The sequence below is a fragment of the Mytilus edulis genome, chromosome 8 (genome assembly GCF_963676685.1).
Source record: "Mytilus edulis chromosome 8, xbMytEdul2.2, whole genome shotgun sequence".
In the NCBI taxonomy this organism is placed as follows: Eukaryota; Metazoa; Mollusca; class Bivalvia; order Mytilida; family Mytilidae; genus Mytilus; species Mytilus edulis.
Window position 1 is genome coordinate 86,770,474 of NC_092351.1, and position 20,576 is coordinate 86,791,049.

At 31.7% G+C, this 20,576-nt stretch overlaps 1 protein-coding gene across 1 annotated transcript in view; it reads left to right on the forward strand.

Annotated features, from left to right (window-relative positions):
• The first annotated feature begins 8,011 nt into the window (after positions 1-8,011).
• LOC139484486 (uncharacterized) overlaps positions 8,012-20,576 on the forward strand; it is a 32,731-nt gene continuing 20,166 nt past the window's right edge. Inside the window, exons 1-4 of the mRNA XM_071268218.1 lie at positions 8,012-8,129; positions 11,010-11,081; positions 13,136-13,238; positions 13,663-13,780. Coding sequence (XP_071124319.1) covers positions 8,093-8,129; positions 11,010-11,081; positions 13,136-13,238; positions 13,663-13,780 — 330 coding nt within the window. The 5' untranslated portion in view covers positions 8,012-8,092. The remainder of the gene's footprint in view (positions 8,130-11,009; positions 11,082-13,135; positions 13,239-13,662; positions 13,781-20,576) is intronic.

Consider the following 20,576-nt stretch of genomic DNA (forward strand, 5'->3'; position numbering starts at 1 on the left):
AGCTAAAAATTTATTTGTCTATTATAGCTCATTTACATAATTTCGCCATGTGACTGCGACATCATCAACGGTTTTTTTTTCTTCAAGATTTACTCTTAAGGTGGTATGGGAGTCTAAAATAAAAATGATAGAATTTGTTCATACTTTGCCAAAACGTAGTATCTGTTGATATATGTTGAACAATGTTATAAAAATGATAGGTCACCGCGGAGTTTATCAAGCTACAGGGCGTGACAAAATGACACATTTTGTATGGATTATACAGGAAAAAACACAGTTTTGTGATTAGAAACTAAACAAAATGATAGAATTGTTAAATACTTAAGGAAAAGATAGCTTTCAGACAATGCTTTGAGAATATCAAAAGAAAAGATAGGGTCACCGTACGTTTTTTCCGGCTAAAGTACAAAATAGGAAAATTCCATGTAGAATCCTTCAGAAATGCACTGTTTTAGAGGTACCTCCCCTTAAAATGCCAATTTAATTTATTTTTAAGAACAACCAAAAATAATCAACATTTGCAAAAATATCAATATTTATAAGTTATATTCTTATAAATTCATTCTTTAAAATGAAAATTCACATAAAATATCTGCATTCCTGCATCAAATTTTGCTAACTTGATAGAAAATCTGGACCTTTGGTTCTCTGTTTTTTACAATCAAAGATGGAGGAAGACACCCATACCACCTTAAGAATGACTGCCATACTTTTTATTTCTAATCAAAGTAACATAAAAACAATGAACCCCACACTTTTAATAAACCTGCATATTCAATGTGCATTCGATTTTTTATGTTATTTCTTCATCTACAGAAAAGCAAATTGCAGTCATTTTCAAACATGAATTTTAAAACCCAGAACTTGATTTTTTTTAGGTTAGGTCCGGGGTTATTACCGAGAGTGGGTTTTAACCGTGACTCGTATAAGGGTATTGCATGGTTGTCAGAGGAGTGATTGATAGAACTCAAACGAGAAGACTTTTTAAAAACAAAAGAAGGGTTATTTAGTTATTAGACAGATACGCTTGATATAATATATTAAACACTACATTGACTAATTGAAATTAAAAATAAATAAACCACAAATGTTATCTTTTGAAATTGTTATCAAATTTTTTTTTTTATTTCTTATACACTAGATCAAACATTTCTTAAAGGATTCTATATGAATTTGAATGAACAATTTGCCATACTTGGTAATCAAAAACTATAAAATGATCTTCCTTTTTGACTTGTGATCATAGAATTCCTCTGATAAAGGTTACACAAGTGTATCGTCTATAAACGAGCTTGACTAGAGTATGCATAACATGGGGGATGCAAATCTTTAACAAAATCAAATCAAATCAACTCATTATGTACAATTTAGAAATAAGAATTTATTATAAAAATGTATACGACTTTTGTTCCATTTCCATTATCTATTTGAATGTACAGATATTTGACGTCCTAGATGACACTTGTAACACGATTACAAAGTTAACAATAGGGATGTTTTTTTTTAATCTTCTGTGTACAATCCAAACAAAAATGTGACGATACTTTATTGTTATTGTGTATTTATGCTTTTTAAGCGTTTGACTTTATTTCTCATAAAAGAATAAAACATTAAAATGAATATATATCAGTGCAGTAATTCCAGTGCCTCAAGCTGGTTGGATAAATCAATTAAACTTTCTAAATAGTTATCAAAGGTACCAGAATTATAATTTAGTACTAAAATACTTCACTTTAAAATATTTCAAAGGTTAAATTGTTTCCTTGTTATTTATTTAAATCGTATTAGGACAAATATTGAAATTTTTATCAATTTACAGTGTTGTTAGATTTTAAGAGTGTTGATTGTATTTATTGAATGCAATACATTTTTAAATCTAGAATACACCAACAAGTAGTAGATTGTTCAATGAGTGTCGAATTTGTCATTTAAATGGAATGCGGAAGATTATATACATATGCATTGGGCTACTATACATTTGTTGAAACTGTCTTACATCTACGGTTAGAATTACAATTACACTTACAGGTAGCATTTAAATTATGGGTCGTCTCAAAGGTAAATATAAAACATCGTTTCAAAACAAAGTTTAATTAATATGCAATTTTTCTATAGTTTAACAAAGGGATTTTTAAAAGAAGTTATGTGGTAATATGTATACATTAATTATTATGCATGATATTTTCAGGGATAGACATGATGCAGATGCACGGAGAATTATAAAATTGAAAACAACATTTATTTTTGAATTTTACACGAAATGAATAAAATAAATCGTAATTGTCGTATGGAAATTTAAACAAAATGACCCCTTGGTATTTTTGAATTGACGTAGAGTTTGAGGAAGTCAGCGGGTAAGTGTTTTAAAAGACAGATTTATTCGTCATAGCATTGTACTGAGCGTTTGGTATACTTTTCTTTTTGTTCTATTTTTTTTTTCTGAATTAGGCAAACATTTGTGTGCACATTTTTGTTAGAAGATGTCTGTTAAAATGTATAATAGGTATACTCGAATAGTTGGAATTCTAATATCAATTTTTTAAAAATAAAAAGCAAGACAAATTGTTGAACTGCGTCGCTGCATCTAATTAATTGAGATTAAATGATTCTTATTCAGAAACATTCCCTTATATTTAGTCAAAACACCTTGACGAAAAAAAGTCCTAATGGAATTAGTCTTGTAAAATGTCAAAGTATCAACAAACAGGAAGTGGCTGTAGAAAATACTTACACACTGCAACTCTTTTTTTACAAATTGTAAAGTAATAAACACTTCACAATTAACGGTGTTCATTTCAACACAAATTGTATCGTCAAAAGTATACCGGAGAATGGGTAAAAAGATGCAAAGGTTATCAGGCGAGGAGAAGTTGACAAAACAAAATGCTTATTATGTAAGTCGGCTAATAAGCAGTAGTCTATACATTTAAGAGTTTAATTGAAATCACAAGACTTTAATACAAATGTAGTGAACAAAAACTGCACTACGGTGTGATTTATTTATATAAATATTTGGGGAAAATACTTTGAACGACAAAATTATTTTATATTTCTTTCTGTGTGACGTTTACATTTTCTGTCGTAAAAAACGCGAGCACTGAATGTGCCTGTTAAATTTGATAGACACTTTTAGTGCTTTGTTAAATATTTGTTTGTTTTACGATTGTGACACAGTGAGGACTGTTGTCCAATATTTTAACAATTTGACCTCTTATATCTGTTTTGGTCAATATAATGGATGTGATGCGACTGTCCTAGAGTTAGAGGTACAGCGCTATAAAACCAGGTTCAATCCCCTATTTATAGATTTTAAAATACCTGTACCAAATCAGGAAAATGACAATTGCTGACCATTCGTTTGATGTGTTTTATCATTTGATTTAGTTATTTGATTATGGACTTTCCGCCTTGAATTTTCCTCGGAATGCAGTTTTTGTGATTTTACTCTTTTTATAATTATATTGTGTACCTTGTTATCGCCTTCTCCTGTGATAAACTCATTAGGATACCAGGATTAAAATTGAAATTAACGCCAGACGCGCGTTTCGTCTACAAAAGACTCATCAGTGACCCTCGAAAAAAATGTTGAAAGGGCCAAATAAAGTACGAAGTTGAATATTATTGTACACTCTGAATGAAGTTTTCATGATTTTTCTATATAAACATAAAAAAGACACAATTATGGAAACATACCAAAAAGGGACGTATTTTTTTTCTCGTGAATAGTATATGGCTGCTTGTTTATTTAGGTGGGCGATATCATTAGGCCATTTGTTTTTTCGTATGAATTGTTTTTGATTTGTCTTTCTGAGTCTTTGATAGTTGACTATTCGGTATGAGTAATGCTCATTGTTGAAGGCCATAAGGTGACCTATCATGGTTAATTTCTGTGTCATTGGTCTTTTGTTAATAGTTGTTTGGTAATCATGCCACATCTTCTTTTTTTATATCAAGTATTGATACTAGTTAAGACAACATATTATACAGAACAATTTTAAAACATTGTATAGACTTATTTTGCACTATAGAGTACAGGTTGGAGATTTGAAGAAAAAAAACATAAACAAAACTGTTGGGATTTTTTATATATACATCCATTATAGCGATTCGAATCTGTTAAGACCATACACATTGCATTAGTATGTCGTCGAAAATACCTTTTTTCAATACAAAAATTGACATTTGGTTTAACTATGTATCTCTCTATATATAGTTTTCGTCATTTTGAGATCGCCCCTTGTATTGTATTTTTAGCAACAGTAATCGTACATGTATGTGTAATCCTAGGTAAAGACATAATTTCCGCAAATGTCTACTACCATGCCTAGTAGATGCGTAGATTCTATATTCTTGTGATAACAAGTTATGTGTAAATCCTGCATAACTAAAACGTAACTACATTCACTCCATGAGATTTTTAATGGGTATAAGAACCAAGATTGGAAAATTTGTTAACGCTTTCAAGTGGATCTCCAAAACGAAATGTAAGTTTCTTTTTGATGTTTTTTACACAAAATTGCTTTGTCCTGATGTATGTTTTCTTTTAAATATGTAGAGATGGGTTCATTTCTAAATTATCCACAATTTTAAATTTGTCATTTTATCTGATTTCCTGGAATAACCCTTTTATAGTTACTACAGTTGGGTGCAGACCAAACATTACATGTACACGGGACGAAAGGATGGCGTGTATTAAACAAATAATAGCAATATTGTAACGAAATGTCTAAATCTATTTTTCGCATCAATTTTGAGTAAAGTATTGTGCATTCCAAACATACGACAGTCCACAACTATCTGGAATAGATTTTATATTATTAAGCCATGAAACACTCTTCCCATACATAAGTTTTCTTGCTTTCCACACATACGTTTCGACCAGTAATTTAAAATCCGCAATTTGATATCTATTTCCAAAGGCTATCTTCCAAGTTCTTCATAAATCATAAAAACTGGCGTTGACTTTTTTACATTTAATAAAATTTTACAGAATTTAAGGTGGACCCTTTCAATAACAGAATTATTGCTGACTCCACAAACTTCACTTCCATACAAACGAATAGGCTTGACAATTATATCTTAAGTAGGCATTCTATAGATAAGTATTGTTTTCGACCTTTGTGGATAACATCGTGCATAGCGTGTGTGGCTTTTTCTGTTTGTGCCTTTTTTGCTTTCGAAAAACTTCCTGTTCTAGAAAAAATAACATCAAGGTACGTAAACTCATTCACAATTTCTAAACCAGTATAGTTATATTTAAATTCTATATTTGATAACGGTCTATCTTTTAAAATACAATTTTGCTTTTGTTTACATTAACCTTCAATTACCAAAGTTCACAATTATTATACAAAGAGTCATGCTGCTTTTGTAAGTCATTTTTTGATTCTGCCAAATAAGCTGTGTCATTTCCATACAGAATCAGAAACAATTTTAAATAGCAATGAAAGGCTTTCGCCTTGACGAACACCAACATTACAAGGAAAATACTCAGAAAATAAACTACCATCAAATAAAGGCAACAGTAACATACCGCTTTTCAAAATTCATAAATCGATAGAGAAAAAAAAACAAATCCGAGTTACAAACTAAAACTGAGGGAAACGTATCAAATATAAGAGAACTACGACACAACAGAGACACAACATTAAAACGTAACACACAGAGAAACGAACAATAATGTAGCAATGGCCATTTTCCTGCTTTAGTACAGGGCATTTTATGAAACAATGGTGGGTTGGACTTGGTTTTGTGGCATGCCAAACATCCCGCTTTAATGGCAGTGTTAATCATAACATTAAATTTACACATTACACGACAGGGTTACAATAAATTAACAGAGAAATGGGAGAAAATATAGAACAGAGAAACAAACGGATAATAACCATCCAAAGGTAGCAGGTTAAACAATATTTTTATAAACCAGACGCGCGATACGTCCACACAAAACTATACACAGATGTTAAAAGTTGGAAAACCATAACAACTACCAAGTTGAAGATCGTCGAGGACCAAAAGTTCCAAAAAGTTGTGAGCCCTGGGACAAAACATCATTATTTTCAAAAATTCTAGATTTAATGTTACTATATATATTTACAATGGTATCATACATTTTTCCACTGATAAAATTCTCCAGAACCTTTTGTCATCAAGCAGATCGCCAAACTTTGTCAAAGGCTTTTGCAAAGTCTATAAAAGCACAAAAAAAAATTCTTTCGCATCTTTCATAGTTTAAAAAGAATGTGTAGGACAAAAATGCTTTCTATGGTTGAATAGCCTTTTCTAAAACCTGATTGATTTTCATTTAACAATAAGTAATTTTACAAAAAAGTGGATAGTCTTGAATTTAGAACTGAAGAAAATAGCTTTCCTATGCAGCTAAGAATTGTGACTCGCATAACACGATTATGTATCTGCATCAACTGATAATATTAGCACTTTGTTTTAAAAATCTTTACAGTAGCATAGTAAATCAGTATTATTTTCATGTAAAGATCGAGTGCGTTAAACCGATTATAGCAATATTGGAATATAATACTAACAAATTCGTTCGCATCAAATATAGAGTGTCCTCTTTTTATTCAAAATATTGAATCGTAAACATATTGCAGTAGTTTTCAGACCTCGACCTGACTGGTATAACACAATTATTTGTCTGCATCAACCAAAACTGACCATCTAAGCACTTTATTATGTAAATCTCATAGTTACATAGTAAATGAGTAATTTTCTTATGTTGAGATGGCTTGGCATCATTCAACAATCACATGACTGATTTATGTACTTTATAATGAAAAGTATGAGAAGTTCTTTTCTTGGAATAGTACAATGTATATTGTTAAGAACTTATGTAGATTGATTTTGAATGTAGCATTACGTCCGGTGGCAGTATTTCATTCATATTGAGAATAAGTATATTTTTGGACGTCCCAAATGTCACCCCTTTAAGTACGTTGTACAATTGTGGTTCTAAACATTTGGCAAAACAGAAGCTTAAGTCATGTAAATCCAAGATGAATTACGATTACAAATAATGTATAATATGCACCCAGATATAGTAAGGAATCTGAATAGACAGTTAACAATGGGGAATGAAGCAAAGAAAACAATGATGTGTCCGATGTGTTGGATAATCTTATATCCGCCTCGAAAATCGAAAAAGAAAATATATAAAATCTGCTAATCAGTTATGTTTTTGGAACTGATTTTGTTTTCAACTTTATATTTCGAATTGAAATTAAATGTTTTTTAATTGTTCTGGTTTGAAATATTGAGATAAAGTCGTTTTTATAAGATAAATTTAAAAATCATCACGAAGTTTATTTCTTAATTTATACAATCAGTTAACGCGAAAAGTAAACACCCGTTCACTTTTAAGTGCAAGTAAAAATATATTTAGTAAATATGAAGTAAACGCCCGTTAACTACTGACTAAACGGACACAATGTAAACGCAGTTTACTCGGGTAGACATAAGAAATTTCCAATGTTACCGCGTTAATGTAATTATAGTAAATGCGCGTTTACTAGTAAACGCAAAAAAAAATAATTTACCAACGAAATATGTACACGCGGCAATCACTTGCGTTTACCTTATGTAATGTTTGGTCTGCAGCAAACTGTAGCACTGCAATCGTACTATTCAATAATGGTGTGTTACAGTCGTTGAGATTCATATCAATTGTCTAATGAACGGATGAAAGGGCATTCAACTTTAAAAATACAAATCGTAATCTTTACGCTTTAGTTTTATATTTTTAGTGTATGGCAAATCATTTTTAATTGTGCAAATATTCATGTAAGATATACTTTTATTACATGTTATTGGTTAAACTGGCCATAATCAGGCTTCGTCGTTTATTAATGTATTGATGAAGTAGATGAATCACCCTTTCATCGTGTTTAATTATTTATTACAGTATATCATTTTTATTGCAACCCTTTGTGTCATCATAATATCAGGAATTATTTTTTTTTTATTCTGTTATTTAAACGTGTTATTTCCGTTGCAGATGTACAGTATGCGTTGAATCAAACTACTCTTGGTTATCAGTACATATAAAAGAATTAGCGCGTTATAGCCGTTCACCGAAATGGACCCCTATTTGTATGCAACCACTGGAAATATTGGTATGGAATGCGTAGAAGTATACATTTTTTTTTCATAAAGTATAATAAAAAGTAATCAAAATCTGATTGACATTCTACAGTAAATTTGTTTTTTGTTTTTTGAATGTTGTATGAAATGAAAGTGTAGATTGAGAACAGTTGAAAAAACAACAGAACATCAACTTGCATCTACCAAAAAAAAAACGTAAAGCACGAAAGATTATATTGGGTCACACTTCCGATCAGACAAACTAGATCAAAACAGATAAAGCGATCGGGAGAATGGTCTGACTCTAATGACAATTTCTACCATGTCGTCAACGAGCTTTATTTCTACCCGAGAGTTTTTGACGTGTAACAAATCGACACAGCCATAGCGAAAAACATAAACTGAGAAGAAGACAAACAACAGTCTAATAACACAACATAGAAAACTTAAAACTTATCAGTAGAAAACCTAACAAAACCTAGGAGGCTCTCAGGTGTTCTTGAAGGGAAGTAGTTCCTGCATTTTGGTCCAAGAAGATTTTTGTTATATGAAAGTAATTGTGCATTATAATTCATTATTATACGACTGATGACTTATTTGCCTTTAAAGTTAGTTTGTAAGAACATCGACAGTATATCTTACCTGTTTCATGGGCTATCTTTTATTTGACTCTCCTTATTTCCGTATGTCCTGAAATTTGTGTTGTACAAAAACTTCTTTTACGTTTTGACATAATTTCACACAAAAAAAAGAGACGATAGACAAACTATTGTTATCTGAAATCTTGATAAATATATGAACAGTTTTACAAAAAAGTATCAGTCCAGGGTAATGGAATTCTATTTATTTAATGCAAAATTTTGGGTGACATTTTCCCCCCTTTTTGTTATATTCACTTAGTAAAAACTAGCAGATTGTTGTCATGAATACATCAGAAAGAAATATATTTAACCATCCAACCACTAGATATCAAATACTAGTATATGGAGAAAAAAAATGACCATATAAATATGCACAAATATGACACAAACATTGGACTTTATTTGTAAGAAAGCAAGGAAAAGGCGACGGTAAAATTTAGTTTCCAACATTAATACTAATTCAGCGGCACATTTCATTATGTGTTGTCATTGCTATTGTCAAGAAAAGAGCAATAAAACTCCAAGCTTCCTACTTCACTCTTAGTAAGTTTTTGTAACAACCGGGGTCCTATTTGTTGTGCTTCTGTAAGTCTCTGACGTGTTTGATTTTCTCATTTAATTAGAGACTTTCATTTCCCCCGGAGTTTAGTATTTTTGTGATTTTAACAGTGGTAACCTACTGCCTCATTTAGATTTTTCGGAGCATTCTTGTTTGTCTTTTACGCTCACTCGAAGCTCCGTCACAGCTATTAACCTGTTCCTTTGAGCTCTAAACATCTTTTCAACTAATCTAACTCCTTTATTTCAATGTAGATATTTACAATGTATGATTATACTGAGAACTTCTGTAAACTACTGATTCTTACTAAATACATTCAGAATTTGCCCATGGGACATAAATAATGCCCCAGCTTGCATAATATGTTCCCTCTGGTATCTTTCGTCCCTCTTTTACAGTAAACAGTGAATGTGACATTACCCAAATTCGCACTTGATCTGTGTTTTATGGTAATACGCATAAATTATGTTAGTTTCATAAAATTTAATTGAGGCAAAGAAAATAAAAACGGAAACTATTTGTTTGGACGTACGTACGTAATTACAGTGGAGATCTATTTTAACCTCTCATTAGAACTGTCAGAATAATCAGTCATATAACTGTTCTATAAAAGTAATTGTCGGACAGTTCTACCATAGAGCTGTTCTACGTAGAACTGTCAGAATCAGTTCTAGGTAGGAATTACCAAATGAGTTGTAGGTAAAACTGCTAAGATCAGTTTTAAGGTAGAAATGTCTAAAACTGTTCTATGTAGAACTGTCCAAATCAGTTCTAGTTGTAGAATTGTCAACAGAACTTACCAAATCAGTTCTAACCGTAGAACTGTCAGCAAAACTGACTAAAACTGTTATAGCGCTGTAGAACTGATCAAACTTGTCCGCAACCATGTATGTTAAAACGATGTTGTATTGTTTTTACGTATTAATATCGCATACAACATGTACAAAGAGTTTTTAAAACTATTCTACGGATAAAACTTACTAAATCAATTCTAGCCGTTAAACTGACCAAATCAGTTCTAATCGTAGAACTGTCCTAGCCGTAGAACTTTTTAAAACTACTGTTCTAGAGTGAAACTATGAGGATCAGTTCTAGATGAAACTGTCTTAATCGGTTCTAGGTTATAACTGATTCAGCTAGAACTGTAAAAAAGATGTCAAAATGACAGTTTTACATACTGTTCTAGAACACTTCTCCTGATGAATTCTGATTTAATGAGAGGTTGGAAGTGATCACCACTGTATGGACAGACAAGTGTAACACTTACTATCTCTTCCCCTGTAGCAGGTCATATAAAAAATGAAACGTTTTTAAACGGAGGTTGTACATACCCGACCAATTCCCGTCTCTCCCTACAAACCATATACGATGAGGTCGATCCGGTCTGGTCGAGATCATGCTGATATTGATTACAGTTGATTTGGTCTAGCTAGTCCAGTAAAGAACGTGTAGAGATCGTGAAATGGTTGAAATTAACTTCTATGCTTTCATAAGTGGTCGGTTAGAAGTCACGATGAAGTCATTGAAAATATAAAAATGTGATGTGTTAAGACGATTTTTTGACCGAGAAGTTAATACATTAAAAATTCGAATAAATCTGTTTTCCATCTGGTGATTTAGTTTTTAGTTGACTAGACCATAGAAAACACAAACAAACTAGTTACGCATATGAATAAGATCTATGAATGTAACTAATATATTTTATCTTCTAGCCAGTCAACGTCTTTTAGAACATTCTGATGTATTGTCAGGATGGGTAAGAAGACAGAACTTTCTAAAGAAATGTAAGTCACTTTAATTTAGTTTTTTTTACTATAAACAATTGCTTTGTGAAAAAAGACCCCCTAATTCAGTATGTTTTGCTTATTTGTAAATGAGTTAACAGATTTCAAAATGTTAGAAAGTTTACTGTTGTTTATTGATATTTCTATTTATCGTTTCTGTTTTATTTTAGAAATATCTAAGAAGATGATCAATGCAAATGTAAATGGCTTTAAGCCTAAATGTCATCTAGTTTAACATTAAAATGGTCTTTCACCTAGTTGACTAAATTGCGATATTTAAGGTATTCATTTGTCCATCTTCCTAGGAGATTATTTTATTTCCGACCGTTACTTCTTATCTTCAATAGCATGAGCGATTAAACAATGTCCATTAGATTGACAATAGATTTGTCTGCAGTGAAAGAGGGTCAGCATATATACTGCGAAAGTATTTTCCCGTGTATTGGTATTAAGCATTATGATAGTGGATTCTGCAAATATATCTAACGAACCTCTGAATGATTTTGAATCTCGATTCCACCTGCATGAGAAATATACTTTTCATAACTCATGTGGTATTCAAGGACGTGCACTTTTACTCAGACTTTTGAAAACGTCACCAGTGCAAAAGCAGAAAGTTAATGAACCAATGAAAAATCAAAGAATGTCTCGTCCGTTGTCTGAACACAGTTCATAGGATACAAAGACTTTGTTGATTACAATTCAGTATCAACTTCACAAATCATACACGGTGGTCTTGACGTATAGAATCTAGGTACTGATGCTGTTTATCATCTTCATAACGTATTATAGTATTCTTTATTGTGTCTTTTTAAATTTTTATTTTTCTCTTTAGTTTATTTTTGGCTATATTTATTTGTCGTAGTTCGTTTTTTTATCATACTGCATTGTATTATTGTGCCTACGTTTGTATTCCTGTCTTTCGTTGTTTTTTTGTTTTTGTTTTTTGTAGCCTTTAAATACCGATATTGAAATGATAATTATTTGAACATATTTCGAAAATAATTGTATGAAGTTCAAGATTACATATTCGTTACGTTAGATTGTCACTGTTTGTTATATACTTTGGTTGTCAGTTAATGATGTATTCAACTTTGTGCGAGAAAAAAAATGTGTGCTTTTATTGGTAAACGCTATCATTACATTTGTTACACTGTACATACTGGTCATATTATCATGTGTAACGTCACACTATCCAATATTTACCCACTGCGAACCAAAATTGCACATAATCAGCAAAATTATCAGCAGATTTCTTACAAATATTCTTTAAGGCTATAAAAAATATTTATTTTTATTTTTTGACATTATAAAATTCTTTCAAAAAGGTCAATTTTATTTGATCTACATTCAAAGTACACAGTGTATAATAATTAATGAAGCAAAGACTAGAAATACAAAGATATATATAAAAAGAAACCCATTTTCTAAAATTCAATATGGATTCAAAATCAAATCAGTGTAACTATACAGATAATTAAGGATATGTCTACAAAACAAACACATAATTGAAACAAAGAAGTGTTAATAAATTGTCAAACTAGGTACTATTTGGGTACCTAGCTCATGTAAGCCGAATTAGCAATTACATACCAAAAAGAAACATTCAAATTCATTTGTAAAATTAGTTATCCAGAGCAACATAGTCATGATGATCGAAAAGGTATTAAAAATTATCTTGGCTTTCTCATCTTTCTGTCGAATGATAAAATTTAAACTACTGTTATTTACAGACACATGTTGTCGCCAATTCTCGTGCGATTTTTATGTATATTAAGGGCCGTATGAAGCCCTCTTTATTTTCTAACAAACTCATTTTCATGTCATAAATGTGTTAAACATCGTAAAAGATTTTCTTATATCTTTTTTTTTAGGAGCAAATGCGTACTTTTTCTTTGATTATAAAGCAGAAACCTGATTTTGGGGTTGCCATATATACTTTACTAATGTCAAAAGACACAGATGCTTTAAAAGACGTTTATTGTAAATCAAAAATCGAGTTTGACATCATTGTTGTGTGAAAATAACTAAACAAATGTATTATGTCGTTACAGGGAAAAAGAAATTCACCATTTTATATGATGGACGAGTATATACTTATAAAAATGAAACATCTACTAAACAAATAGAGGAGTTTTCGTTGAAAGAGTTTATAAGGTATTTTATTCCGTTGCAGAAAAAAAAATGGCAGACAGAAGCATTTTTTCGAAAGCAACACAATGTTTTGTAAATTTTTTTTTTACATATTTTGTACTTTACTGATGTGTGCAAGAGTTTAATATTACACATACACAAAAATAATGGCTGTTTAGTAAAAAGGTGGCATGGGAGTATGAATTGAAAATGTGCCAAAACAATTACGCATTTACTGTCAGAGGGAACGTTCAAAGCATAAAATAATTGAATACGTAAAGAAAAAATAAACGCTTTATTTTTAAACAATATCTCATAATAACAGCTACATCTATCTAGGATAAACTATGACTTAAGGATAGTTTTTGTCATCACTATTTCAACTTTGTTAACTGCACTTAGCCTCTGTGAAATGGATGCCCACATTTACATCTGTTGTATTTTTTAGCGTTGACACATCAATACACAGAAAGGGTACAAAACAGCTCTGGGTTTTAGACATTTTCCCAGCCCACACTACCAACAAGTCAAAACATTTCGCATTTCCATCAGCGAAAGATCTAACGGTAAGATTCAATCTTTCAACAGCAATATTATCAATCGATAATCATTGTTTTTGTTTTTTGTAATGTATGATTCTGTTTGAGGCAGCATGGTATGAAATATTAAAATGTGCCTACTAGGGCAAAAATGCCACACATGTGTCACGCATGTACCTAAAAACGCATGTGTCACAGGTGTGTTACATGCGTAATACATATGTTTCTTGCCACGCATAGGAATCATGCGTGGTTCACATGTGTTCACATGCGTAACACACGCATGTGAATCACATGTGTCAGAAATAGACATGTGAGACGCATGTGACACATGCGATATTTGCATGTATAACACATGCATAGAAACACGCATGTGTAACGCATGTGTAAATTACACAGGCAAATTTTTGTTGACATGAAGTTAGATTAAATTTTTCACATGATTTTTACGTTAAATTATTCACGTGAAATTCACATGAAAAAAAAATAAAATTAAAACATTAAAATTGTTTATTAAAGTTTTATACCTTGCAAGACATGTATTCCATTGTAAATCTTAATTTACTTTAAGCATGTTAAAAACAATCTAATTTCATGTATGAGATACAAATTCACCTGAATTTTATGTATTCCAATATTTATTCCATTTTCTATTTGAAGAATTTAATCATTAAAGATGTTCACCTTTGTCTGAAGATTTTCCAAAAAAGGGGCGCATACAATCATCAAAAGATTAATACTGGTCTTTTTATTTGGCATAAATTATCTCCCTTGATAGTGGATTAGATGCAACTACAAAAAGTTTTATATTTGTCTCTTGTAGAGTCATAAGGGTGGAATTTGTACATATATATGAGTGTATACATCTTTGATTTCAAATTCCTATATACCTAGATTAATTTGAAGGACTTATATTGCCTTATCAGTAATATCTCAATGATTCTCGGATTAAACATTTTTCTAGATTTTATTAATGAAAAAAACAGGGCGATTAACTCACTAGCTGAATTTAAGTCCTTTGGTAATGTTTGTGAGTAAGAGCCCCAGTTTAAAAAATGTGGTTAATCTTTATAATTCTTAAACCAAATCTGGGAATACTATAACAGTTACACATATACTTAGCACATATATGTAATAGTAGTCTCAGAAAAAACAGGCGCTTCATACATGACAGTTAGTTATGGCACTTGATTATAGATTTGCATATCTTATTTAGGATTTTCTTATTTGTAACCCTTGTGTTATAAAAAATACTGAATGTATATACATTAACATGGTACATGTGAGGCTCAATTAATTTAAAAATTACCTGGTTTGGTTGTTCAAACAAACGTGACCAATTAACATTGCCAATACATGATTGTTGATCATTCTGATTATCTGTCCAAGTACAAAATTATGCTAACAAGAAAATACACATGAGCATATAGAAAGTACTTGAAAATGTTTCAGAGTGTAATATTTGAGGTCTGAGGTAATCTATCCTGTTCAATGCAGCTCATAAGGTTTAGGGGAAAGAAACACTACTATCATTTTTAAATCACGACAAACACTCTACATACTTCGTTCCGTACGGTACTGGATACCAATGGATTAAATTAGTAGTTAATTACATCCATAAATCCAATAAATTGAGAAAAGTCAAAATAATGAAAGACAAAAACAGCAGTAACCCGTTGGACTTACGATGACGTAAAACTAAAATTGTGCTAGTGACGGATCCAGCAATTTCCATAAGCAGTGGTTGATCTACAAATCTAAGCCTAAGAGGGAGGGCGCTCCGTTCATGCTTCAGTGATTCCTTATATAATCAACCAATTTTTTTTTTCTCAAAATGCATTTTTTTAATGGTTCCTTATTTGGGCATGTATATTTTAAAGTTGGTGTAAAGTGTAAGGGTTGGGCATTTTTTATGCTGTATTATCCCTATTAATTGTCTTTCATAAAATGATTGTATGGAACCAAAGTTATGTACTGATATATAATTACATGTGGGAATTGTCTGTAAAAATAAGACATGGACAATTCTCGTTTGTTGTATGTTAAGTTAGAATAACCTGACAGATTTCTTGTTGTAAACCAGATATAAGCCGGGCTATTCAATGAAATTTACAATACGACCGACACGATTTAAGGTGGTATGGGTGTCTTCCTCCATCTTGGATTGTAAAAAACATAGAATCAAAGGTCCAGATTTTCCATCAAGTTAGCAAAATTTGATGCAGGAATGCAGATGTTTAATGTACATTTTCATTTAAAAGTACCAATTTATAAGAATATAACTTCTAAATATTGATATTTTTGCAAATGTTAATTATTTTTGGTTGTTTCTTTTTTTTTATTAAATTGGCATTTTAAGGGGAGGTAACTCTAAAAAGTGCATGTTCTGAAGGATTCTGTATGGAATTCTCCTATTTTGTATTTTAGCCGGAAAAAAACGTACGGTGACCCTATCTTTTCTTTTGATATTCTCAAAGCAGTGTCTGAAAGCTATCTTTTCCTAAAGTATTTAACAATTCTATCATTTTGTTTAGTTTCTAATAAAAAAATGCTGTTTTTTTCCTGTATAATCCATACAAAATGTGTCATTTTGTCCCGTCCTGTAGCTTGAGAAAATGCGCGGTGACCTATCATTTTTATTATATTTTTCAACATGTATCAATAGATACAATGTTTTGGCAAAGTATGAACAAATTCTATCATTTTTATTTTAGACTCCCATACCACCTTAAGAACGACAAACAAGCAATTTTTATCCAAATGTTTCAACCAACAAAATTAAGGGAAGTGAGGGTTCAAAATTACCCAAAGGCTACGAATGAGTCTAAAATGACAACGAGTTTATGAATGACGGTCGACAAATGGAGACAAAAAGGCCACACCCAGCAGCTGCTTGCAGTTTGGTCTTGAAAAAAAGGAATTTAATATATCAGTTCTGCGAAACAGACATTCCAGTAACACATGCAAACCCCCGCCCCTAAAAAATTACGCCCGTTTTTGTATTCATCATGTTTATTTAATGCTAAATAGTTCTGTTGGAAATTTTCGTTTCTAATAGCAAAAAAGTGGACAAGATTATTGTTTTCAATCCAGATACGGCCAGAATTTTTGTTTTTAAAAGGCAAAAACCAGAGTCAGATTTGTTCTTTCAAATATCTCAGACTGCCTTCTCAAACAAATGGTTCGTTCTAGAGCTTATGATGACTGGGATCATCATTCAGCTATGTTATTTCTAGTTTAAAATAGACTGGGGCTTTTTGAGTATAACACATGTTTTCGGAGGTAAACTATATTGCTTTTCATAAAAGTGTAATAGAGTATAACTTTCTGTCTCGTGGAATTGTGAAATATAGAAGTCTGACAATACGTTCTTGCTCAATCCTGTGTCGCTTTGGAGATGTCATGATTGTCATCCTCAGTCTATCCATAATTTGAATTTCAAAATGACTGAGTGACGTTTTTACGGCGAACTGGTCAACTCCACCATAGCGAATCACATGACTTTGATATAATCAGTAAATACCAGCAAAAAACATCATTATAAGCAAAGAATTGTTTCATAAAAAATACACGGGAAATGGCAAAGTTCTGGAAGTCTTGAAGTCTTGTCTGATTAACTTCAGTTTTCAAAAAAAAAAATTCAAGCAAAGAGGGGCGTATGCCTTCTACGCCCTCCTGCTCCCACCCTCTGGATCCGCCACTGACAGTGATACTCAAATTGCAGACTCTTATTAGTAATAACAAAAATCTGTATTTTCTGTGACCTCATTTTGTAAAATATAGGTACATATATATTATTTATTACACTCTAACTGTCTTACAGTTACATTTAATTATTTTCTGATTTACAGTAATTCTCGTTTGTCAATTATCCAAACTTCACCATCATGCCCCCATCGGTACAGTTCTTTAATTATGAAATGAACAAAATGTGAATGAGTTATAAATAATAGATAAATGATTGAATATTCTTTATTTAGTAGTAAAAATTTTCTTTATTCTCCCTTTATTCTATAAACTAACTTTATAAGTAACTTTGTTTTTTGTCTTTATTTAAAATTCCCCATTCTAGATTCCGGCTCGGTTTATAACTCTCACATAATATGCGTAAAGGTGTCATACCACCAATTAAAAGTCCCTATCTGTTCAACCAAATTGCAATTTTCACAGCTTTTTAAATATTTTACTTTAAGTTTAACTTCATAGAAACCTGGTATATCCTGAATTATACATGTATCAGCTTTCTTCATGCCAATTTTCAACAGATGTTTAAAGTCATATAAAAAAGAAAAGGTCTTCCAAATAGAGGTACACCAAAAAAAATAACCCCTGGCTTTCTGGAAAGCTTAAATTAGTATACTATGGAGTGTATTAATCCTCAATTTTGAATGCAAACCCATAAACAAGTAAATTTTAGCTCAAAATAGTCTTAGTATATTTTTCTTTCACCAAAAGTTTCATTTTCTATGAACACATAGTCAAGACCAAGAAGAATATTTATATATATCAAAATAGAATGTGCACTAGATTAGAATTAACTTATCTAAAATATGCTAAAATTTCTGTGAATTTGTGTGATTGATGCTCAATTTACCTTCATTTCATTTTAGAAAAATTAATACGAATGCTCCATTCATATTATCTTCACATGAAAAATTTAACATGAATTTTATGTTAGAACTCAATGCACATTACATGAAATTTACCTGAACAAAATTTGCCTGTGTATATATATAGAAAACCCATGTGTAACACATTTAAATCACATAAGAACTTGGATACATGTCAACAATCATGGTAATTGGACAAATAGGAGGACATTTTGAAAAATATTTAATATAGGCACCATGCCTTTCACATGCAGTAATCATGCATGTATCACAGGTGTATTTCCTTACGCATGTATAATTCACGTGTGTGAATCATGCGTATCACATGCGTTTTTCATACATGTGTCACATGCGTGGCATGACACGTCCCTTTCACCTTCGTGTGACACCCATGTGAAACGCATGTGTCACGCATGTTTACATGTGTGGCATTTTTACCAGTGTATGTCAATATTATAAAATTCTTTGCACTGCCTTTTATATTGGAATCAAGTAATATCAATCATGCAACATTTTTTTGACGCATAACTTCATCGTTCAACATGCTCTAGTTGGCATCTGTTTTAATTAATACATGGTCAAGCAGACCCTCAACATGAACAATTAAAAGAGTTCTGATTTCACTGTTTAATATAATTTTGGGCAGTTTTTTATGTCTCAGCATGGTGTTCAGATGTGTCTAAGTACAAAATGGCAATATTTGAAATCAGAAATATAGTATCTATTTCAGTTCTTTTTCCCCAGTTTCATCTTTCAAAATGACTAAAACACACCAGCAAAATCGCGGGCATTTAGCAGAGGCGGATTTAGAGGGGACCCAGCCCCAACCCCCAATTTTTCTGTGAAAAATTTGGTTGATTTTATAGAGAATCACTGAAGCAAGACCGGAGCGGTCCCCTTTTTGGCAGTCAGTGGGCCGCCATTTCAGGATCCGCCACTGTTTAGTGCTTGATTGAAAGTATATATCTGTTTCAGAATGAATTTTCCTAAAAGATTTCATATTAAAAAAGATGTGGTATGATTGTCAATGTTACAACTGTCCCTAGACAATGCTAGAGACAAGACTGATACAGAAATTAACAACTATAGGTCAACGTACGGCCTTCAAAAATGAGCAAAGCCCATACTGCATAGTCAGCTATAAAGCCCGAAATGACAATGTAAAACAATAAAAACAACGAGAAATCTAACGGCCTTATATATGAACAAAATGACGGAAAACAAATATGTAACACACAAACAAACGACAACCACTTGATTACAGGCTCCTGACTTGGGACAGGCACATACATAAATAATGTGGCGAGGTTAAAGATGTCATGACTGTTGAATTTTAAGAGAGGCATCAAAAATCTGAGCCTGCAGGTACCATGGTGACAGGACAATTCTTATTAGTCCTCTCCCATTTTTTCAAAGTCCGTATTTTTTTTCATTTTGTTTTTTGTTTTTTTGTTTTCTGTTTTTGAGTACCAGACTGAGTATACTATGAACATAGATATACTAAATATAAGTAAATTTTCTATGTACTACAAATGCAAAGTTTAATCATTAGGCTACTATCCACGACAGTCACTTATATATTATATATCAGTGACCGAAGTTGATAAACCATAATTGATTGTAAATAATAATTTTAAACGAATACAAAAAAAAAGCGAAAATAATTGTTCTGTCCCCAAGTATTAAGAAAAACTTAAAACAGCCCTATATGGAAGACTTGTCTATGACTCAAAATTCAGTCCGATGACGGAAACAATATCCGGACGTCATTATTTTCGTCTTCCTCCCAAAATTCGGTTTCATTAAATTACTGTGTATATTGAGTGTTTAAGTTACAGTTGTAAACATTAAAGTTTTTTCTTTGATGATAAGTTCTTCGGTGGTTTATATGCACATTTCATTGCGCTCATGGAGTTTTACACAAAGGTATGATGCATTGTAGAGTTAGTATTGTTGCGTCATTTTCCTCAATGTTTCAAAAGAGGGACGAAAGATACCAAAGGGACAGTCAAACTCATAAATCTAAAACAAACTGACAACGCCATGGCTAAAAATGAAAAAGACAAACAGAAAAACAATAGTACACATGACACAACATAGAAAACTAAAGAATAAACAACACGAACCCCAACCAACAACTAGGGGTGATCTCAGGTGCTCCGGAAGGGTAAGCAGATCCTGCTCCACATGTGGCACCCGTCGTGTTGCTTATG